Source organism: Chiloscyllium punctatum, chromosome 7 (genome assembly GCF_047496795.1).
Source record: "Chiloscyllium punctatum isolate Juve2018m chromosome 7, sChiPun1.3, whole genome shotgun sequence".
NCBI classification, from domain to species: domain Eukaryota; kingdom Metazoa; phylum Chordata; class Chondrichthyes; order Orectolobiformes; family Hemiscylliidae; genus Chiloscyllium; species Chiloscyllium punctatum.
The window spans coordinates 78,894,547-78,918,735 of record NC_092745.1 but is presented as its reverse complement, the minus strand read 5'-3'; the positions used below and the strand labels follow the sequence as shown (position 1 = coordinate 78,918,735).

The 24,189-nt window shown below is 38.7% G+C and overlaps 1 protein-coding gene across 2 annotated transcripts in view; it reads left to right on the top strand.

Moving 5' to 3' along the window:
* The window catches only part of lrrc40 (leucine rich repeat containing 40), a 66,393-nt gene that overhangs the window by 33,555 nt on the left and 8,649 nt on the right, over positions 1–24,189 (top strand). Inside the window, exons 8-14 of one of the 2 annotated variants that reach the window (XM_072574162.1) lie at positions 708–798; positions 2,953–2,998; positions 4,543–4,648; positions 14,842–14,949; positions 17,182–17,292; positions 20,418–20,495; positions 23,225–23,410. In XM_072574162.1, coding sequence (XP_072430263.1) covers positions 708–798; positions 2,953–2,998; positions 4,543–4,648; positions 14,842–14,949; positions 17,182–17,292; positions 20,418–20,495; positions 23,225–23,410 — 726 coding nt within the window. Of the gene's footprint in view, positions 1–707; positions 799–2,952; positions 2,999–4,539; positions 4,649–14,841; positions 14,950–17,181; positions 17,293–20,417; positions 20,496–23,224; positions 23,411–24,189 lie in introns of both variants that reach the window. The other variant, XM_072574161.1, reaches the window with a different exon arrangement.

The following is a 24,189-nucleotide window of genomic DNA, read 5'->3' as shown; positions in this document are numbered from 1 at the left end:
TAAACCTCCCTTCAATCACCTTTAAAATTATGCCCCCTTGTGATAGCCATTTCAGCCGTGGGAAAAAAGTCTCTGGTTATCCACTCTGTTTGTCATCATCTTGTACACCTCTATCAAGTCACCTCTCATCTTCCTTCGCTCCAGTAAGAAAAGCCCAAGCTCCCTTAATCTTTTTTCATAAGACATGCCCTCCAGTCCAGGCAGCATCCTGGTAAATCTCCTCTGTACCCTCTTTGAAGCTTCCATATCTTTCCTACAATGAGGCAACCAGAACTAAATATGGCCAAGAGTAAATCACCTAACCAGTAGAGTCTTCTCTGCTATTTGTGCCATTGTAACTCATTTAAATCCTGACTTACTGATATTTCTCATGTCTAGTACTCTTCCTTGCTAGGTAAAATAAATTTTTCAGTTTAATAATCCAGCTTGCTGTTACAGCTGTTATTTGCTGGAGCAATGTAATCAACTCTCAAGCTGTTATTAATGAAACCTATTCCTTTTTTTAATCACTTTGTTTTCTTTGTATCTGCATACAATAGCTGTTTTTCATGATTCTTGCTGTGCACAGTAACTCTCCTTTGACTAATAGTTTAAGATCAAATGTGATAAAGCACATTTGTGTAAAACAAAAGTGAAATTATTTCAAGTTTGCAAGTTTCCAGAATACTTTTAGTCCTTTACTAAATCTCTTTGTGACTTCCTTGTAGCTTGCCTTATGCTCTAGGAAATCTTCCTAAATTGAAGTCTCTGTTGCTGGAGGGTAATCCACTCCGTTCTATTCGCAGGGATATTATTAATGTGAGTAATACAGTTTTCTACCAGGCACTATATATTAGCTGATTTCAATTTTATAGTAAAAGATTTTAATGTATTTTGTAGCATTTACGTTCAGTCTGGGGTGTTTTCTGTTAATAACTTGCTAAATTCCTTAACTTTTACTTTCTAATTTAACGTTTTCTTGGCAGTCATTCCCAAAAGACACTTGGCATTTCTTAGGTGTTGCTTGCAAAATAATATAATTGAGGCCTTCTATTGATTTCCTTGGGTACGGTTGCTAAACCACTCAGTAAGACCAACTAAGGAACAAAAAGATAATCTGATCATATTTCGTAGAATCGTAGAATTGATGCAGCACACAAGGGAGGCTATTGGCCTTGTTTCTGACCTGGCTTTAGATAAAAGTAAACTAGCTAGCCCACTCCCCTGCCTTACCCTGCAGTTCTTCAATTTTATTTTCACTTCACTCCAATTATCTATTGAAAACCATAATTAGTTTTACCTCCACAACACACTCAGGCGGTGCATTTTCGATTCTAACTAGTGTTTTTAAAAAAGGGTTTTTCCTTTTCCCATTGTTGGTTCTTTTGCATTCACCTTGTATCTACATACAATCTAATCTCCTGCCAGTGGGACAAGTTTTCTGTTTCTACTCTGCTTAAACTACTCAATTTTAACCCCTCTATCAAATCTCCTCTTAACACTTTCTAAGTAAAACCGTTCCGTGAAAGCCGTTAGACCATAAGACATAGGAGTGGAAGTAAGGCCATTCGGCCCATCGAGTCCACTCCGCCATTCAATCATGGCTGATGCGCATTTCAGCTCCACTTGCCAGCGTTCTCCCCGTAGCCCTTAATTCCTCTAGACAACAAGAACCTATCAATCTCGGCCTTGAAGACATTTAGCGTCCCGGCTTCCACTGCACTCCGTGGCAATGAATTCCACAGGCCCACCACTCTCTGGCTGAAGAAATGTCTCCGCATTTCCGTTCTGAAATGACCCCCTCTAATTCTAAGGCTGTGTCCACGGGTCCTAGTCTCCTCGCCTAACAGAAACAATTTTCTAGCATCCACCTTTTCAAAGCCATGTATTATTTTGTACGTCTCTATTAGATCTCCCCTTAATCTTCTAAACTCCAACGAATACAATCCCAGTATCCTCAGCCGTTCCTCATAAGCTAGACCTGTCATTCCAGGGATCATCCGTGTGAATCTCCGCTGGACACGTTCCAGTGCCAGTATGTCCTTCCTGAGGTGTGGGGACCAAAACTGGACACAGTACTCCAAATGGGGCCTAACCAGAGCTTTATAAAGTCTTAGTAGTACATCTCTGCTTTTATATTCCAACCCTCTTGAGATAAGAGACAACATTGCATTCGCTTTCTTATAAGAGACAACATTGCATTCGCTTTCTTATAAGAGACAACATTGCATTCGCTTTCTTATAAGAGACAACATTGCATTCGCTTTCTTTAAGAGACAACATTGCATTCGCTTTCTTACACTGTGGGAAGTTATTCATGGTTAAATTTTAAGAAGAATATGCATACTTAGCAAAAAGGTTTAGGTGGAGCTAAAGGTGCAAGTTTCAAGCATTTAAATTGTATTTTATCTAAGAAAAGCCTTTTTCTGCATTTATTTTCTTTTTATTTGTTTCAAATTATCTGAAAGTGTGAGAAGTTGCTCTAAGGTCTCTTTTTGCACAAATGACCTGGGCATAGCAAGCTTGCTATATTTTCTAGTTACAGTGAGTATTCATCCATGCAGTTTCCTTCATTGGCATAGCACCAATGTGCTTCTCCGGGCTGAACAGGTCAAACTTGGTGCCTTGTCTGGAAAACAGAAAATGTACAATGTAGAAAGTTCCCAATTGTCTTGTTTCCTACTGTGCATTTCCTATGTTGTTGTTGTTTTCAAAAGTACTTAATGTTTTGGGATTATGAAAGGTGCTATATAAATGCAAGTTTTTTGTTTATGGTGTTTTATTTGCCCTCATTTCTGAGTGGTCTGTTCTCAGACTGATTTCATTTTGCCAGACCTTGCAAGTTTTTGTATATTTGCTAGTTGTAGCTTGTATTTTAAGGTTGATCTCATCCAAAATACTTTAACATGGTGGTCTTCAATCTTTTTTGTTTCTCTCTGGTGCTCCCTTATTGATCTTATTTGTTTTTCCCAGAGAGGAACTCAAGAACTTCTCAAGTACCTAAGAAGCAGAATACAAGGTACAAATATAAAACTCTGTATTGCTGAAATAGCTATTAAAATGACAGTGGTAGAATGATAACTTCAATAACTGTGGCCACATTATATTTTGAAGCATTTTTAAGTCTTCAGAGATACCCTTTTAGGTATCCCAATTACTGTGGCAACACCCACCTCTCCTGGTTTGCCTGTCAGCCACCCAAACTTCCTGTGCTCCCGCCTGGCTGAGGAGCTCACATGCCACCCATAATTGGACAGGACTTCGCATTTTCAAATCTCCTTCGGGGTCTGCCTTGGCCACCTCTGTATTCATGACCCAAAATTCAGCTCGATATGAGAAATGTAAACTTCAGTTCTTTGCTCATTAAATAATTCTGCCTTTTAGAATTAAGTGATTGAGGCTTGGAGTAAATTTTCTGTCTGCCTGACTTTCCTATACTCACTGCACAGTTGGCAGCTGCAACTTGTCTCCCCTACCATAACTTGTACTTCAGAATCACTGGATGATGACACTTTTAAAATCATTTGATGCTCTTCTGATGACCATGTTCACCTACCTCTGCTGTGCCTAGAGCTGAATTAAGCATGCTTGGTTTGCTTGAGCAAAGTGTCTTTGAGCGCTGGTAGGTGGAGGCCTTGTACACCTTGGTCAGTGACTTCTCAGCAGTTTCCACTGGACTGCTGAAGCCAGCCCTGGTATTCTCTTCTCTGGATTGCACTTCTGAAATTCTGCCAGTATGTAAAGCTAAAAACCACACAGGAGTGCCTCCAAATAAACTGGTTGGACTATAACGTGGTGTTGTGATTTTTAACTTAGTCCGTCCCAGTACAACACTCTTCCTCCAAATCATGGCCAGTATGCAAGTTATTGCGAACTAAAACATCAAATGGAATGACATTTTTACTTGTTACATCTGCATAACCAAAGTAGCCTAAGTGGCTGACAGTACATCTCTAAACTTCCACAGTACTAGAATGTGGAAAACTAATTTATGTGATGTGAGAAGTAGTGTTGTCCAGGGATCAGTGTTTGGTATTAAACTTTTCACCATTATATAGTAATAATCTGAATGAAAGAGTAGGAGTTTGCAGATGACACTAATTTAGGAGATACAGTAAATTGTATAGATGGAAGCAGACAGCAACAAAAGGATATAAATTAAGTCAGTGAGGAAAACTATTACCAATAAACTTGAGTGGGCCAAGGGGTGATATCATCCACTTCTAATCCAATTAGTATAAATTGCAATATATTCTTAATGCTGAGAGATTGTTAGTCTGTGCATCTCAACAAACAAATGTTGACGTTGAAGAGGTGTAGCATACAAGAATACCAAAACTTTACAGATAAAATTATGCATGAGGCTATTAGTATTTTACTTCCGTATTCTATATACTGTATTTGTGATGAAGTCCAGTTTTGACTGAGTTGACAATTTATTCTGAGAGTGATGAGCAGCAGATAGAGCATAAAAACATGTGAAAAGAGGCAAACTTATTTTTCATTCAGAAAAATACTTGTGATACAAAAAAAAATGACCTGATGTGTGTTTTTGTCTAGAAGATACAACTGGCCAAGATAACAGTGCTTCAGCAACAGCTATGACTCTCCCCAGTGAATCTATGATCAATATGTATGTCTTAGGAACACAGAAACTGTTAGAATACAGGTACTTCAGTGAGCAATTTTGAATTGAGCAACATTTGGCAATATTGATTTTTAAAAAAATATTTTTAATCTTGTTCATCGGTTTGTTCCATGAACACTGTGCATCTTTTGTTAGACCAGTTGACAGCTGGTCTCTCAGGACAAAAAGCACATTTATTTAATTGATCAACTTACAAGCATTGTTGTATTATTTCAAACAATTGTTTCATGTTATTATAATATTTACATGAGAAAGTTTTGAATTAAGTATGGTACATTGTGGTTGTTTCAGTCCATGAAACTTCAGAACTTGTTGGCTTATTGGATGATGTCAGAATATCTAAGCACAAGTTTGTGAACTGAAAATGTGTTGCTGGAAAAGTGCAGCAGGTCAGGCAACATCCAAGGAGCAGGAGAATCGACGTTTCAGGCATGAGCCCTTCTTCAGGAATGAGGAAAGTGTGTCCAGCAGGCTAAGATAAAAGGTAGGGAGGAGGGACTTGGGGGAGGGGAGTTGGAAATGCGATAGGTGGAAGAGGTCAAGGTGAGGGTGATAGGCTGGAGTGGGGGTGGGGGCGGAGAGGTCAGGAAGAAGATTGCAGGTTAGGAAGGCGGTGCTGAGTTTGAGGGATTTGACTGAGACAAGGTGGGGGAGGGGAAATGAGGAAACTGGAGAAATCTGAGTTCATCCCTTGTGGTTGGAGGGTTCCTAGGCGGAAGATGAGGCGTTCTTCCTCCAACCGTCGTGTTGCTATGGTCTGGTGATGGAGGAGTCCAAGGTCCTGCATGTCCTTGGTGGAGTTGGAGGGGGAGTTGAAGTGTTGAGCCACGGGGTGGTTGGGTTGGTTGGTCCAGGTGTCCCAGAGGTGTTCTCTGAAACGTTCCGCAAGTAGGCGGCCTGTCTCTCCAATATAGAGGAGGCCACATCGGGTGCAGCGGATGCAATAAATGATGTGTGTGGAGGTGCAGGTGAATTTGTGGCGGATATGGAAGGATCCCTTGGGGCCTTGGAGGGAAGTAAGGGGGGAGGTGTGGGCGCAAGTCATGCCCGAAACGTCGATTCTCCTGCTCCTTGGATGCTGCCTGACCTGCTGCGCCTTTCCAGCAACACATTTTCAGCTCTGATTTCCAGCATCTGCAGTCCTCACTTTCTCCACAAGTTTGTGAACTGGAATACACATCGATATTAAGGTTTACCAAAAAGCATAAAGCAGTAATAAAATTGGCTTTGCTTATCCAAGTAATGTACCTTCTGTGTTTCTGTTCTACGAATACAATTTTTGTACTGGCTTTTAATATTTTGGTACTGTACTTAAGCTGTGTTTGCTCTAAAACTCTACTCCCAAAAATACTGTGCTCTAAAGCACAAATGAGGTAAATGTCATTTTCTTTACTGAGTACACATCAATTTGATTTGTTGTGGCAATCCATGAGATGCTTGAGTCTGCTCAAACATTTTCCAAACAACTGTTGTTTCCAAAAAGAGGTTCCTGGACTGAAATGGTGACTGTAGTATTTTTTCTTCAAATTTTGTTGAGATTTCCACTCATTAAATTTGAACAACTGCAGTTATAATATAGAACTTTTGAAATTTGGAATTACATTGTTTTCTTTCATTAACAATTAATTCAAAGGGCATTGAAGTAGCTCAGTGGAATGACATATTATCTTTTTGTTACCGAAACATGCATCCTGTAGTAACTCAGGTCATAAGGCTGTCTGGTGTAAGAAATTATGTAACAGAAATACACTCCTACAGATGAAATTCATGCCACTATCAATAAAAGTAAATAGCAGTTTACATTGCAGGTGTCTATTAGATCTGATGTATACAGCAAAGTCCCACTTTTTGCATGCCAATCTTTTGTAAATTCATTTATCGATGCAGTACTTACTGTACACCTTTTTAACAACAGTAATTCCAATGTTCACTCATCAGTTATCTTGTAGCAAATGTGCACATTGCTAATAAGTTGGCTATTTTTTTGCCATTTGCAAAAATCCCTTACTGCGATTCTTTCTCAGAATACACACCCTGTAACTGATTAGACTTTAGTGTATGTAGCCTGTATTGACAATGAATGATTCTAATTTTGATCACAAAAATTTAGTAAAAATATCAAAGATAATAATCATTGTCTGGAACCTCTTTTGTGCAGATGGTCTGGATGGAACCGTTTTTGTCAAGTGTGTTCAGGAGGTTTTCCTTATTCAGTATGTAGACAGGCTGGCGAGGGGAGAGACCATTTTGGATTTGGTGCTCAGCAATGAGCCCGGACTGGTGTCAGATCTCGCGGTGGGAGAACATTTTGGTGACGGTGACGGTGACAGTGATCACAACTGCCTCACATTTACCATAGCCTTGGAGAGGGAAAGGAGCAGTTACCAAGGGAAGATATTTAATTGGGGAAAAGGAAATTATGATGCTATCAGACAGGAGTTGGGAAGTACAGATTGGGAACAATTCTTCCACAGGAAGGGCACAACAGACATGTGGAGACTGTTTGTTTAAGGAGCAATTGTTGTGAGTGATGCACAAATTCGTCCCTCTGAGACAAGCAAGAAGGGGTAAGATTAAGGAGTCTTGGATGACGAGAACAGAGGAGCTTCTTGTCAAAAGGAAGAAGGCAGCTTACGTAAGGTGGAGGAAGCAAGGATCTAGCACAACTTTAGAGGATTACAGGCTTACTAGAAAAGAGCTCAGAAATGGACTGAGGAGAGCCAGGAGAGGGCACGAAAGACGCTTGGCAGGAAGGATTGGGGAGCACCCAAAGACATTTTACTCATACATGAGGAATAAGAGAATGATCAGGGAGAAGGTAGGGCTGATCAGGGATAGCGTAGGGAACTTGTGCATGGAGTCTGAGCGAATAGGGGAAGCCCTAAATGAGTTTTTTTGAGAGTAGATTGATTAGATTCCCGAAACAGACCCTTCAGCTCAACAAATCTGCACCGTCCCACCGAAGAGCAACCCATCCAGACCCATTTCCCTCTGACTAATGCACCTAACACCATGGGCAATTTAGAATGGCCAATTCACCTGACCTGCACATCTTTGGACTGTGGGAGGAAACCGAAGCACCTGGAGGAAACCCTTGCAGCCACTGGAGAATGTGCAAACTCCACACAGACAGTCGACCAAGGCTGGGGTTGAATCTGGGTCCCTGGCGCTGTGAGGCAGCAGTGCTAACCACTAAGCCACCATACCACCCCCTTCGGTTTTTAGTAAGGAAAGGGACCTTGTGAATGAGAACTTTGAGAAGCTGGGAAACGAGCTAGAACAGATCAAGATTGATGAAGTTGATGTGCTGGAAATTTCAGCAAACATTAAGATTGATAAGTCCCCAGGGCCATACCAGATTTATCCTAGGTTGCTCCGGGAAGTGAGAAAAGAGGTTGCTAAGTCACTGGCGAAGATCTTAGCATTCTCACTCTCCACGGGAGTCGTACCGGTGGATTGGAGGGAGGTGAATGTTGCCCCTCTTTTCAAGAGGGGAAATAGGGAAATTCCTGGCAATTACAGATTAGTCAGTCTTATGTCTGTGGTCTGCAAGGTTTTGGAAATAATTCTGAGGGATAGGATTTATAACTATTTGGAAAAGCATTGTGTGATTAAAGGCAGTCAGCATGGCTTTGTGAGAGGCAGGTCATGCCTCACAAATCTTATTGAGTTCTTTGAGGAGTCGACAAGACAGGTCAATGAAGGTCGAGCATTTGATGTGGTGTATATAGACTTCAGCAAGGCATTTGATAAGGTTCCCCATAGTAGGTTCATTCATAAAGTCAGGAGGTATGGGATACAGGGAGATTTGGCTGTCTGGATTCAGAATTGGTTGGCTGACAGAAGGCAGAGAGTGATTGTAGATGGAAAGTATTCTGCGAGGAAGTCAGTGGTGAGTGGTGTCCCTCAGGACTCTGTTCTTGGGCTTCTATTCTTTGTAGTGTTTATAAATGACTTGGATGAGGAGGTTGAGGGGTGGGTTAGTAAATTTACCAATGACATAAACGTTGAAGGTGCCGTTGATAGTATCGAGGGCTGTTGCAGGCTGCAGCCCGACATAGACAGGATGCTGAGCTGGACTGAGAAATGGCAGATGGAGTTCAACCTGGACAAATGCGAAGTGATGCATTTTGGAAGGTCGAACTTGAATGCTGAATGTAGGATTAAAAACAGGATTCTTGGCAGTGTGGAGGAACAGAGAGACCTTGATGTTCAAGTGCATAGATCCCTCAAAGTTGCCACCCAAGTGGATAGGGTTGTTAAGAAAGCATATGGTGGTTTGGCTTTCATTAACAGGGGGATCGAGTTTAAGAGTCGCCAGGTTTTACTGCAGCTCTAGAAGACCCTGGTGAGACCGCGCTTGGAATATTGTGTCCAGTTCTGGTTGCCCTATTATAGGAAAGATACGGAGGCTTTGGAGAGGATGAAAAAAAGGTTTACCATGATGCTGCCTGGACCGGAGGGCTTGTCTTACAAAGAGAGGTTGACTAAGCACTGACTTTTCTCTCTGGAGAGAAAGAGGAAGAGAGGCGACCTGATCGTGGTATACAAGGTAATGAGAGGCATGGATAGAGTCAATAGCCAGAGTCTTTTTCCCCAAGGCAGGATTGACTGGCATGAGGGGTCATAGTTTTAAGATATTAGGGGGAACGTACAGAGGAGACCTCAGAGGTAGACTCTTTACACAGAGTTGTGAATGCATGGAATGCATTGCCAGTGGTGGTGGTGGAAGCAGAGTCGTTAGGGACATTTAAGCGGCTGCTGGACATGCACATGGATAGCAGTGAATTGAGGGGTGCATAGGTTAGGTTATTTTATTTTAGGTTAGGAATAATCCTCGGCAAAACTTCATGGGCCAAAAGGCCAGTTCTGTGCTGAACTTTTCTATGTTCTATGTACTGGATCAAAGGAGTTCTTGAAGTGAATCCAAATATTTAAAAATTGTTTCTGGAATTTCCACAGTAATTCTTCACAATGACTGGCAGAAGTGCCTGTTTATTCTGTTTCCGTTGTGCAATGTACTGGCTCATTAAATGACCATCATGCCTAGTACCAAACTCTAGCTTTTTCCTTGAATCATTACATATTATTTTTATCCAAGTAATCATCCAATGCCCTCTTGAGCACATCAGCTAAACCTGCCTCCGCCACATTTCCAGCCAATGCTTTACTGTCCTAACTACTCAGTGAAAATGTTTTTCCTCACTTCAGCTTTTCTTCTTTTACAGATCACTTTAAATTTACACCCTCTTTGTTCTTGTACCTTTTTATGAGCGAGAATAGTTTCTCCCTATCTACTTTATCCAGCCCATTGATCATTTTGTAAACCTCAATCATATTTCTTCGTAGCACACACTATTCCAGCTAAGATCTAACAAAAGTCCTATACAAGCTGAACATTATTCTTTGCTCTTGTACTCGATGTACCTATTAATAAAAACAAGAGTACTATTTGCTTTGCTTAATGCTTTCTCTACCTGTCCTGCCAATGATCTGTGCAAACATATGCCTAAGTCCCTCTGCTCCCACAACTCCTGTAGAATTGTGCCCCTATTTTGTATTGTCTTTCAATGTTTTTTCAACCAAAATGTGTCAACTCTCACTTCTGCCACCTATCTGCCGACTCCAACTTGTCTGTGTCCTTCTGGAATTCTCCTTTGTCCTCCTCACAGTTTATAGTTCCTCTAAGTTTGTGACATCTGCAAACTTTGTCCCCTGCACACTAAGTCCGAGATCATTAATATATATAAGGAAAACTAGGGATCCCAATATTGATCCCTAGGAAATTCCACTTCAAACCTTGCTCCAGCCTGAAAAATATCCATTGACCATTACTCTGTTTCCTGTCATTCAACCAATTTTGTACCCATATTACTACCGACACACTTTTATTTCTATGACTTTGTAGCATGTGTGACACTATCAAATGGCTTCTACAGGTCCATGTTCACCATGTTAATAATGATTCTGTCATTGAGCCTTTCTTTTCTCTCTTCAAACTAAGCCAGCAAGTTGGTTAAACAAGATTTCCCTTTCAGAAATCCATGCTGACTTTATTTGTTTGGTTGTAATCAACCCACCTTTTGCCATTAACTACTAATTCTATTCTGAATAATTGTCTGTGGAAGTTTCCCCACTCACTGAAGTTAAACTGGCCAATCTGTAATTACTGGGTTTATCATTAACCTTTCTTGAATCAGGCCACAATGTTTGCAATTTTAAAGTCTTCTGGCACCTCCCCAGAGTCTAGGGAAGACTTAATGGTTGTCCCTGCAAATCCACTTTCTTCCTTCAAAATCCTTGGATGCATCTCATCCAGTCCCAGTGCCTTGTCAACTTACCAATAAGTTGACTTGTCAAGTATCAATATCCTATCCAACTTTTCTATCCATCATATTCTCTATCGATTTTGAGGCCTTCTAGTGTCTTGAGTTCCTTTCTGTCACCATGGCCTGGGTGGCCTCTCTCTCTGTTTTGGTAAAGACAGATGCAAAATATTCGTTTAACACCTCATTCATGCCCCTTGCCCTCAGATGTACATCCTTCCTTTTTTTCTGTATAGATCCCACTCTCTTTAACATCCTTTTGCTATTTACATGGCCAAAAATTTTGGGATACCTTTTTATGTTAGCTGCCTGTATTTTCCCGTAAGTCCTTTTTGCAACTTTTCTATGCTTTTTCACCTCCCCTCTGAAACTTTGATATTCCTCTTGGTTCTCTATTTTCTACCTGACACTTGTCATTAACACACACATTTTCTTCCTTGCCTTAATTTCTATTTCCTTCAGTCTTCAGTCCTTTGTTGCCTTTAGTGTTATTGCTGAAATGTTGAAGCCCATAAACTTTGTACAATTAAGTGCCTTCAGCCATTTCCCAATCATGGTATTGGCTGAAGACTGTTGTTTACGATGTTGGGGATGTCTGGAGGAGGCAAAGGTACATCAGCTGCTTGGCACTTCTGGCTGAAGATTGGAGTACATGCTTTAGTCTTGTTTTTTGCAATGATGTGCTGGTTCTGCAATGATTTGAGGATGAAGATAGTTTGGAACCACCTCCTTCAGTGAGTTGTTTACCACCACTTCTCTCAACTGGATGTGACAGAATTGCAGACCAGTTAACACTGTCACTTCCTGCTTATGCCGTTTGGTGTGCAAGCAGTTTTGTGTTGTAGCTTCACCAGGTTGATGACTCGTTTTTAGGTATGTCTGATGCTTCTCCTGGGTTTGTCCTCCTGCATTCTTTACTAAAGAAGGGTGATCTCCTGGCTTGAATGGTCATAATAGAGTTGGGCATATTCCTGGCCATGAAGTTACAAATTATGGTAGAAGATATTCTATTGCTGGTAATAGCCAACCCTAAGTTGCTACCATTAGCTGAATACTCTTTATTCCAGTTGCTCCTTCCAAAGTGAATCATCTCTCACTTTTCTGCATTAAACTTCATTTGCCACCTCTCGGCAGCTCTGCAGTTTATCTACATCTGTCTGTAACCTACAACGTTCTTCAGCACTATCCACAACTCTACCGACTTTAGTTTCATCCACAAACTTACTAACCCATCCTTCTATGCCCTTATCCAGGTCATTTATAAAAATGACAAAAAGCAGTGGCCCAAAAATAGATCCTTGTGGTACACCACTAGTAACTGAACTCCAGGCTGAATATTTTCCATCGACCACCACCATGTCTTCTTTCAGCTAGCCAATTTCTGATCCAAACCTCTAAATCACCCTCAACTCCATGCCTCTGTATTTTGTGCAATAGGCAACCATGGGGAGCCTTATCAAACACCTTACCGACATCCATATACACCACATCAATCACTTTACCCTCATCCACCTGTTTGGTCACAAAGGAACTCTAAAGTTTGTGAGACAAGACCTACCCTTTATAAAACCATGTTGACTATCCCTAATCAACTTATTCCTCTCTAGATGATCATAAATCATATCTCTTATAACCTTTTTCAACACTTTACCCACAACCAAACTAAGACTCACTGGTTTATAATTACCAAGATTGCCCCTTCTCCCTTTCTTGAACATGGGGACAACATTTGCTGCCTTCCAGCTTTCTGGCTGTATTCCTGTAGACAATGATGACATAAAGATCATGGCCAAAAGGCTCTGCGATCTCCTCCCTTGCTTCCCAGAGGATCCTAGAATAAATCCCATCCGGCCCATCGAACTTATCTATTTTCACACTTGCCAGAATTGCTAACACCCCCTCCTTGTGAACCTCAATCCCATCCAGTCTAGTAACCGGTATATCAATATACTCCTAATCAACATTGTCTTTTCCAGTGTGAATACTGATGAAAAATATTCATTTAGTGCTGCTCCTATCTCCTCAGACTCCACGCACAACTTCCCACTACTGTCCTTGATTGGCCCTAATCTTACTTTTGTCACTCTTTTATTCGTGATAAACCTATAGAAAGCTTTAGTGTTTTCCTTGGTCCTATCTGCCAATGACTTCTCATGTCCACTCCTGGCTCTTCTTAGCTTTCTCTTTAGGTCTTTCCTGGCTAACGTGTAACTCTCAAGCGCCCTAACTGAGCCTTCACGTCTCATCCTAACATAAGTTACAGACAGATGTAGATAAGCTGCAGAGCTGCCCTGAGAGGTGGCAAATGAAGTTTAATGCAAAAATGTATGAGATGATTCACTTTGGAAGGAGCAACAGGAATAAAGAGTATTCGGCTAATGGTAAGATTCGTGTTTGTGTAGATGAGCAGTGAGATCTCGGTGTCCATATATGTAGATCCCTGAAAGTTGCCACCCAAATTGACTACGGTTGTGAAGTAGGCATACAATGTATTAGCTTTTATTGGTGGAGGAATTGAGTTTCGGAGCCATGAGGTCACGCTGCAGCTGTACAAAACTCTGGTCCGGCTGCATTTGGAGTATTGTATACAGTTCTGGTCACCGCATTATAGGAAGGATGTGGAAGCTTTAGCAAAGGTTCAGAGGAGATTTACTAGGATGTTACCTCTTTGGAGGGAAAGTCTTATGAGGAAAGGCTGTGGGACTTGAGGCTGTTTTCATTAGAGAGAAGGTTGAGCGGTGACTTAAACGAGACAAAAGATAAGCAGACGGTTAGATAGGTTGGACAGTGACAGCCTTTTTCCTGTGATGGCGATGGCAAGCACAAGGGGACATAGCTTTAAATTGAGGGGTGATAGGTATAGGACAGATGTCAGAGGTAGTTTCTTTATTAATGGAGAAGTAGGGCATAGAATGCCCTGCCTGCAAAAGTAGTAGACTCACCAACTTTAAGGCCATTTAAATGATCATTGGATGAACATATGGATGAAAATGGAATAGTGTAGGATAGTTGGGCTTCAGATTGGTTCCACAGGTTGGCGCAACATTGAGGGTCGAAGGGCCTGTACTGCACTGTAATGTTCTATGTTCTATTAATGACGTTAACGAACTAGATCAGATTTTAGAACAATCATGTTTTTTAAAAAAAATTAGACTTTTAATTCCAGATTTTATTTTTGGATTTCAAATTCCACCATCTACTGTGAATTACTACTCCAACAACAATACCACTATGCTGTCACCTCCACAGTGCTATTTTTGAAGTAACCATGGACTATATATTAGCAAAGCCATTGTAACTCTCCATCTATGTCCTCTGGCAATCACGTGGCTGAGGTTGGATATTAATACATAGAAGATAAATGTGAACTAACTCATATCCTGTGGTGATGGAGAAAATATAACTTATCAATATTTTCCAAATCCTGAGATGTGTACTAACAAGAACTTTCAATGAACACAGTCAGCTTTCAAAACAATAAGACATTCAGAAAACATTGAGCAACAAACTCCCAAGCTTTCAACAAATTCAAACAATAGGCAAACAGCTGTATCAGTATACCACAAAAACAAATTGCTAATACATGAGATTTTATTTGAAATAAAAGTGGTTCAAATGCTGAGTTGTACTGCACCTAAGTTGTGCCACCACTTTACACCTTTCAATCATTCTTAATAAATCTTCTTTGGTGTTTGGGAACATAAATTATGCTTTGACAGTTTGGCTGCTTCAATAGAAAACTTTACCTCATAAGTTAAAGAATCATGCACATGAAGTTAGCATTGTATATAATTACTTTAAAGTATATATTTTAGTAAGTAGATTTAGAATTTTTCCCCTCAACTTAAATTTCAAAGTAAACTAAACATTTTGTTTTCCTTTGTTTAGTGACAGGAAAGCGACCATTGTTCCTGATGCAGTGTTTGATGCCGCTGATGGAGTTCCCATCACAACTGTGAACTTGAGTAAAAACTTACTTACTGGAGTGCCTTCTCGGTATATCTTAAAAGCCTTGAGCAATGTGATTTTTTTTTTCTTAGTGTGAGTGTAGAGTATTAAGTGGTAGGTTAGCAGAGTTTAAAAAGGCGTTTTGATGCACTTAGTCTCAACTTTTTTTTGGATATTGCATTAATTTAGATTTTAAAAATACTTTTCATCTACAGAAGAGCATTTAAAATAAGCTAATTATATTCACATGCAGCCCATTCTTTTAAAATAAATACTGTAAGTAAAAATTTATTTCTGAATGATTATGCATATATTAGAGTTCCTTAAAACAATGGGCCACAGAGGAAAATCTGGTTTAATGAGCATATTTCCAGTCCCCTTTTGCTGAATGAGTCCATCCAGTCCATCCATTGAAGGAGTTATTGCTTGGTACTTAACTTACCTTAGAATGTGTAGTGCTAGAAGCTTCATGGCTTACCACAGGATTGCTGAATTAGAGTTGAAATTGGAAAATGTATATGTGGCACAGAAACAGGCTTTTCAGCCCAAACAATCTGCCAGATGCTCTGGTTGCGTTTTCTTTTCTCTTTTTCTCATCTAAATCTACCATTATAAGAGTCTACTTTCTTCTCCCTCAAATGCTTGTCTTGTTTTCCAGTAAGTGCATTTATACCAATCAATTCAACTGTTACCTGTGGTAGCAAGTTTCACATTCATATCACTCTTTAGGTAAGGAGGTTTAGGATTTGAGTGCAGATCATTGTATAAGAAATGAAAACCCTGTGTATGCAGACATTGAGTGAGAACAGATCCAACTCAACGTTGATGTCCCCATTAGCAGTTGAACAGCTGCACATGAATATTAGCCACTTCAAAAAGGTTGAAGAATAAAGTAAAAGCCACACTCATATTGGAGAAAATGAGTAAATGAGGTAGCACATGAGTAAAATTCCAAGAACAAATTGCTTAAAAAATTATTTCAGTAATAGGATGGGTAAGGTTGTTCATGTGTTAATGCCATTATCATCTAAGGCATGTTATGTAATATTTATTCCACTGTTCTCCCTCCTTTCAGATTGGACAACACTTTCAAGTTAATTCCTCAACACTCAATTTCACTTTAAATATTGAAAATGTCCATGGATAACAAAGATATGAAATAGGAGCAGAAGTAGAATTTAGCCCCTTTGGCTTGTTCTGTCACTTGATAAGATCATGGCTGATCTGTTTGTGTTTCAAACTTGGCATTCCCAATTGCCTTCTATTTCTTTTGATTTCTTCACTGAACAAGAATTCATCTGCCTGTGCCTTAAAAATGTTGAGTAACCCCATCTCCTCTGAGACAAAGTTCCGAAGTTGCACAACCCTCGGAGGAAACAAAATATCCCCATCTCTCACGTGCGTGTGCGCATGCACACGTACACACACACAATTTAAGTGTTCCCTAGTTGTGGACTGATCCACAAGAAGAAACATCTTTTACATGTTCACCTTCTCAAGACCCTTCAGGATGTTATAAACTTTAATCAAGTCATCTTTTGTTTTTCTAAAATCCAGTGGAAATAACCTATCCTGAGGAGATCACCTACTCATTCTAGTAAATCACCCCAGTAAACCTTTTCTGAATTGCCACTATTGCACTTGTATCCTTCCTTAGGAGGTCAAGACTGCATGTAGCATTTGAGATGGAGTCACCATCAATCCCTTGGTTAGCTGAGTTATAACATCCTTTCTTTTGTGTCGAGTACCTCTCATATCAAAGGATACCATGTGATTAGCCTTCTTAATTATGTGCTGCACTTGTACATTATTGCATTAGAGCACTTAAATCTCTTTGCACCTTGGAATTCTGCAGTTGTTCTCTATGTAAGTGAAACTCTGCTTTTTCATGTTTCTTGCCAAAGAAAACAACTTCACATATTTTCCAGTGTGACATGCAATCACTACCTTCAATTTTAATTTTTGTTTTCTCAAAAATGCCGATTTTTATAAAATATTGCAACAAGTGGTTGGTTTCCATTTTAATAAAGCTCAGAATCAGGGAAACTATTTAGTTTTAGAGCTTCAAAATAGCATTGCAAAAGAATGTTATGCTAACGACACTCTACAGCGACGGCTATGGATTTAAAATTTAGCAATGTTGGTAGGGTCAGAAAGGAAAGAAGACTCTAATTCTATTTTGTGCTATAAAAATTATATGTGACATACTAGTCAAACATGTGTTTTTGAAGAAGATACTAAGATGTCAATAGTATTATTGAATGTTGTCTTGCCATACAGGATTTCAGAATTTAAGGCCACTGTCACGGATGTAAATCTTGGTTTCAACAAGCTTAGTTCTGTTTCTTTAGAACTTTGCACATTGGAGTTCCTGATTCATCTGGATCTTAGGTATGCTAAGTTGTTGCCAATTCTTTTATGTTTTTGTTGTTATTTAATTTCTAACTTTGGAGTTAGAAGTAATCATTTTCACTAAAATGAGTTCTCTTGTTTTTTTAGACCAAAACCCCATGTGCTAATGCCACATTTTAAATTGTGTAAGATGCATATTAGAGTGATGAAGGAAGGCTTAATATCACCAAAAATGAACCTGCCTAGTATATTAAAATTTAAACATAGCTAAGAGGAATTTGAAGCTTTTCATCTTGCTTTCATCAGAAGATACAAGAAACATACTTAAGGGAGGAAAAAGAAACACCATTTTATACAGACTAGGAAAAGGGTTCTGATTTGGTTAGGCCATTATTGGTATGGAGATGCAGCAAGAACTGTTAACTGTCAGTTTGAATTGGAAGTCATAATTCTTAAATCTCAATTTACAATACAGAATGAGGCCATTCAGCCCACCTTGTATGTACTGGCTCCTGAAAGAACTACCCAGCTAGTCCCATTCTCCAGCCTAAATCTCCAAGCCCTCTAAATTCATCACTTTCAAACATATATCCAGCAATATTTTGAAACCTCCTACAGTTTCTACCTACATTACTCTCCCAGCCAGCACATTTTAAACCTAACAACTCTGAGTAAAGAGGTTAGTCAGGGTGCTGTCCTAACAATGTGGTGAAGTTTGGCAGCCTCCTTGACCCTTCTTTGGTTTTGAAAAATGTACAATGTATGTACAAATTTATTTTGCCTGCATAAAACAGAGTCTTGAGTATTTATGTATGGAGCTTCTAGTACACAAATGTATCACACTGCAGGCCCTGCTGATAATCTTAAATTTTTTCCAGTGTAACTCTTAGCATTGTTCAGATTATGTAATAATGATTTCCAAACTAATGAAAAACATACTTTTCTCAGTCAGTCTACATGGTGGAATTCTCACAGCCTACATGCCACAAAATCAGTCTTGTTCTCATAATCTTATAAGTCGGGTCCGAGCTGTCTGCTCATTCAGTTAAAGCATATTGAAACAATCCTTCATAAAGTGAATATCCACATCAAATCATTACTTATACATTACTTTTGGCTCTGAGCGATACCCAACCTACCTCTGATTACCATGGAATGAGGCGATGTCTCATAAATTTGAATAATAGGCATCTCACGCTATTTCTATGCAGTAAATCCATGAGTGGTTTTTTCCATTAACAGGATGTTGCCATCAAGTCTAAAAGAACACAAATTAATAATGTGATCCATGAACTCCAGTGCTGGTGTGATATCAGGCATGTCAATTGAATATCCCAACAATTAGCAAACCAAATCAAATACGTCCTGTTGATCATTTGCTGCTGGTGGCAGCTGCTCACACTCAAATAGCTTATGCTTAATAGCCTCAAAAGTATATCCTCCTTTTAGATATGATTCTGCTTTTGGAAATCATTTCTAAAATGAATCTGTGCTAGTGGTTCACCAGAAACCAATTTACGGTCATCAACCAGGTCCACAGTGTGATGTGTTTGTGTGTTAGAAGTTCCATACGTAAATACTCAGGACCCTGTTTCATATAATCAAAAGGAATTTATAAATATGTTGTGTCTTTTAAAAGGTCCTGGAAGCAGCCAAAATCTGTTGCACCTCCATGTTAATACTCTGATCAACAGAATCTACTTACAGAATCTGAAAATTAAGAAAATTACCTGTTTTGCTGTACCTCCATGTCAAATATGGCCCAACCAATTGGCGTCCTCTAAAATGGACTCACGTTTATTCGATTCTTCTTGTGTCTTAGTTTCGATGAAAGCAAGACAAATAGTTCAACTTCTGATCTTTTAGTAATATTTAAGTTTTGGACTGCCAGCATTTATATATGATAGAATTCAGCTCTAATAAGTGTAATTCTAAGTGTAGATTTCACACTCTGGAATTTAGTCTATGTCTACATTTTTCATCAGTCATTTTGTAAATGGAAGCTACAGCTTCCCAGAGGAATTCTATCTTGAAGAATACTCTTCAGTCATAAGTAAATGAGCAAAGGTGGATTTTGAATATGTAGTACAGAGCAAAAGGAGCTTTGGTGGAGATGGAAATAAAAAGACCAAACATAAATTTTGATTCTTCATCAAATAATTAATTGTTCAATTATAAGACTTTTCTGCTTTGATATTAATCATAAGAAACAATACAGTTTTCATTTTTTTAAAAAGTTGCATGATCTTTCTTTTTGGTTCATAGTGTTCTCAAAATAAGTATGTACTTATTCTGCTTCTGGAATGTTTTTTGGAAATTGAGCCTTTTTATAAATCCATATTAGTGCATCTGGTCCTCTGTCTGTCAGGTTAACAGACTAAAAATGCATTTTATTTATTTGGGTAGCAGACCCATTTAATGAGTGGAAAATGCAGTGAAAGCTATCCTTATGCAACATTGGTTATCTCCCAGTATGTTGACTGACAACAATGACAGAAGGCCATGGATGAGAGGGGTACAGGTACAACTAAGCAAGGGAAGTATCTTTAACGAGCAGGCGGACTGCACTCACTAATCAAATTAATTATAAACGTGAATTGGGGTGGGGGTTGGTGGGTAGCTGTCTTATGGAGCATTTATATATGATAGAATTCACCTCTAATAAATGTAATTCTAAGCGTACAGAGAATTATATTGCTCCAGTGATGTGTAATAACATCTGTAAACAGGTTGATTAGAAAAATAAGTTAACAAATGATTAGACCACCGAACTGTCTAATAGGGTGCAGATGAGGCCCATCAGTAGAACAGTGAAGTTTCTGTCTTTAGGAATATTTTGTCTACCCAAACGTATGGAAGTTGTAGTCTAAACAAAGAGTGCAGATAAGTTAATTTGATATTGAAGTATAATTTTAATAATTAAAGGTGTATTATATCAGTATATCATATAAATCCGTTCTATGATTAAGGATTTTTTAAACTACGCATGTTTGGTTTTGAGTTTTGTGCTCCGCTTTCAAAAAGAAAATGATTGATAAGATATTGAAAACTTCCTTGAGTTAGAAGATTTGGTTCATAAAGTAAAATCAAGCTTTTCTTATTTTTTGAAAAAGGCAAAAAAGCAGTAAATGTCACTAATAATATCACTTATTATTTTTCTTAAGAAATAATCTTTTGACTTCCCTGCCAATGGAAATAAAACAACTACAGCATTTGCAAATTGTAATCCTTTCTTTTAACAGGTTAGTATTTTCAAATGTCACTAGCTTTTAAATAATTTAAATAATTCAAGTTTCCTTCTTTGGACGATGGATATAAATATTATCTTTTCATTTCTCAGGATTGCATTTGAATTTGTTTGTCTGCATGCAGTATCTAACATGGTTTCTATCCGCTGTGCTGAGAAAAGCAATGTAAATATTGCGTCTTATTCAGTACAGTATTGTACATTTATATATAAAGTCCAGCTAACAGTATTTGGTCTTTGTGCAAATGATAACATTACTTTGATGACTATTGTGCCTTAAAGATTGCAATACGTTTTGCAGTGCTTCACAGCTGTGTAATCAGACAAAAAAAGTTACACTGTATCCAAAGAATTTGACATTAAGGTAGATGAACAAATGCTTGGTTGAAAACATAGGTATAAGAGGAAAACCTAATGGAAGAAAGGGCAGCTCATAGGGATGCAAGCTCATATCATGCTGAGTAGACAATTAAAGGCACGGCTGCCAGTACTGAAGTGAAAGAAGTGAGGCACGCTTTAATGTACAAAATCAAGCTGTAGGAAATAATATTCTGACAATTTTGCACCTTCAAATTTGTAAGAGCATAACCCACTAGCTAAGGCCACACACCCAAGGCTGTACCATGTGGAGAAACATTTCATTCTCATCCCATCTGGTTTGCTTTATCTTTCTCCTCTTTTCCTTTTCTCCCCACCTCACCAAACAATATTAGCAGAATAATAATTATTATTATCTATGCTACAATATTTTTGTCTGTTCATTTACTTGTGAAACAGGTACCTGGAGGTGATGAGTAAAAACATGCAGGGGATATTTGTGGATTGATGCAGCAAAATAACATGCCATTTGAGAGTTTGCCTGGTTATTTGGGCATATAATCCTGTGACATTTTAGCAAAATATTACTTATTACATATTACTAATTCTGATTTGAACCTGCTTTCAAACTTCACAAAACATTTGCAATTATGAGCAATTATTTTATGCTAACAACAAGCAGTAAGTTGCTGATTTTAAAGGCCTGTATCATTTAATTACTGATGGCATTCAATCTGAAATGCTAAAACTCTGCCATTTGTAGAAATTAACAAAATTTACTTTTTTTGTCTGTTTTCAAAAGAAAATTTTAAAAAATGTGAACTTTGCAAGAATCTGCAAAATTACATGCAGTTATAATTGTTTACTTTATTTCTCTTGTTCTCATTGTTTCAGGAAATGTGGGTGAGGGCAGGGTGGATTTGTGAACCCAGTTAAGACTCATGGGATGACTATTCCACTCTGTTGGTTGCAAGTTAGCCAGGTGAAAGGATTTTGGTTAGTGTCAGTCAGGCCTCCTTGTTCAGAGGTACCACTGTACCACAAGTACCTCTCTTGTAGCTTAAACTGAGTAACACTTAATCCAATTGATACCTGGAGCAATTGCAAATGAGCAGCTGTTGGATACCTGTGTAAATTGCCTAGATTAATGAGATTGGTTCCGTGTATCTCCTGAGACTTCATATCTTTTACACTTAATCAATGACCCATCTTCATACTCTATCTTCCTTTTTCTCTCTCCTCCTCCATCTTTACTCAATTTTTTTCTTTTGTGAGGCTATCACTTGATTATTTCTCTCCAATTACTGCATTATCGCCAACCTCTCCTGATCTTAGTTCTACAAGTAGCTCACCTCTGCCCTTTAACTGTTCTTCCTATCTGAAATCGTAATCTGTTTATCTATCATTCTGTAATGGATTTGGCAATGCTTCTTTTGCTGGAACATTTCTAAACTACAGTTCACCCAGAATGCACAATGTGGATCCAGTCACTACTGGTCTCTCCCCTTGTTTATTGTATATCACTAAGATTTGATTTTAGGACTTACAGACATTTCTTCAAATCACTCCACATACTCATCCTTGCCGCACAATGATTTCCTTCAGCTCTGTATTCATGTATACAGTCTCTATTAGCCCATCACTTCTTATTTTCCATTTTTGCTGTTCTCTTCTCTGTAGCTTCATTCATACTTTCCCATTCTCTAGAATCCCTTACCTCTGAATCTTCACTTGGCTAGTTCCTCTCTTGCTTCTAAAAACATTTTGAAAATACACTTGATTTATACTTGTCCACCCTGACCCACTCTTCCTACTGGTGTGCACTCTGTATCCACTGAACTGGAAAGCTTTCTTGTAGAGCTAAGCTAAAAGAGCTATCTGCCTATTATAATTATTTAATTTTTAAAGCATTTTGCAATGTCATATAAAATGTATGGTAAGATAGCCAACTGTTTGGGGTAGGGTTAGTTTCAGAAATGTATATAAACCGAATGAACTGCGGATGTTATAAATCAGAAACAAAAACAAATTGCTGGAAAAGCTCAGCAGGCCTGGCAGCATCTGTGCAGAGAAATCAAAGTTGATGTTTTGGGTTGAGTGACCCTTCCAAGGAAGCACAACTCGATCCAGAACATTAGCTTTGATTTCTGCCAGACCTGCTGAGCTTTTTCAGCAATTTCTGTTTTTGTTTCAGAATTGGTGATCTTGTTAATTGAGTAAGATTTGATCAGTTACTCAGTAAATTAAATTGAAGTGTAAATTGTTTAAACTGAGTTGGTATATCAAGTTGTTAAAACGTTTGTTGCTCTATAACATTTTGTTTCAAATACCATAGTAAAAAAATACTCAGTTAAATTATATATTCTTGATTTCTTGTTTAGCATATGTTTTGTGTTCTGTCTTCAGGTTTAAGGAGTTCCCTAATGCTTTATACCATATTCCAGCACTAGAAACTATTCTTATCAGTAATAATCAGATGGGCTCAATTGATGCATTCCAATTGATGCAGCTTGACAAACTGACTACACTGGACATGCAGAATAATGATTTAATGCAGGTCCCACCAGAACTGGGGAGCTGCGTAAACCTAAGGTAAATGAGTTACATATGTATAATCAAAACTTTAGTTAGGAGCAGAAGTAGGCTTCTTGGCTCCTCAAGCCTGTTCCACCATTCAATTATGTAAATTTTGTAAAATACCTTTACTATGCAAAAAGATATTGTTGTAGATTTAGTTATGCTGTATTGATTCAGCTAATCTTTTTTAGCACTGGTGTTTATTTCATAATGATGAAAAGGGACGAACGTCATAAGAAATAAGAACAGGAGTAGGCCATTCACCCCTTTAGACCTCTGAAATTCAATAAAATCATGACTAATCTGATTGGCATGTTATGGATGCACTAGTGTTGGACTGGGGTGGACAATGTCGGAAGTCTCACGACAGCAGGTTATAGTCCACCAGGTTTATTTGAAATTATAAGCTTTCAGAGTGCTGCTCCTTCGTGATGTGAAGTCAGGACATTCACCTGACAAAGGAGCAGCGCTCTGAAAGCTTGTGATTTCAAATAAACCTGGTGGACTATAACCTGGTGTCATGTGACTTCTGACTTAACCTGATTGTGATCATGATTCAGATCTGCAAAGGACATAGCTTTGAATGTATTCAAAGACCAAGCCTTTACTGCTGCCTGGAGAAGAAAATTACAAAGACTAGCAATCCTTTAGGTCATAAGTTCCTCCTGGTCTCTGTTTTAAATGAAAGACCCCTTGTTTTTAAACTATGCCCCCTTGCTTTAATTCTCCTAAAAGGGAAAGATTCTTTCAGCATTTGCTTGTTAAGCCTCAACCTTTTGTGATTCAATAAGGTA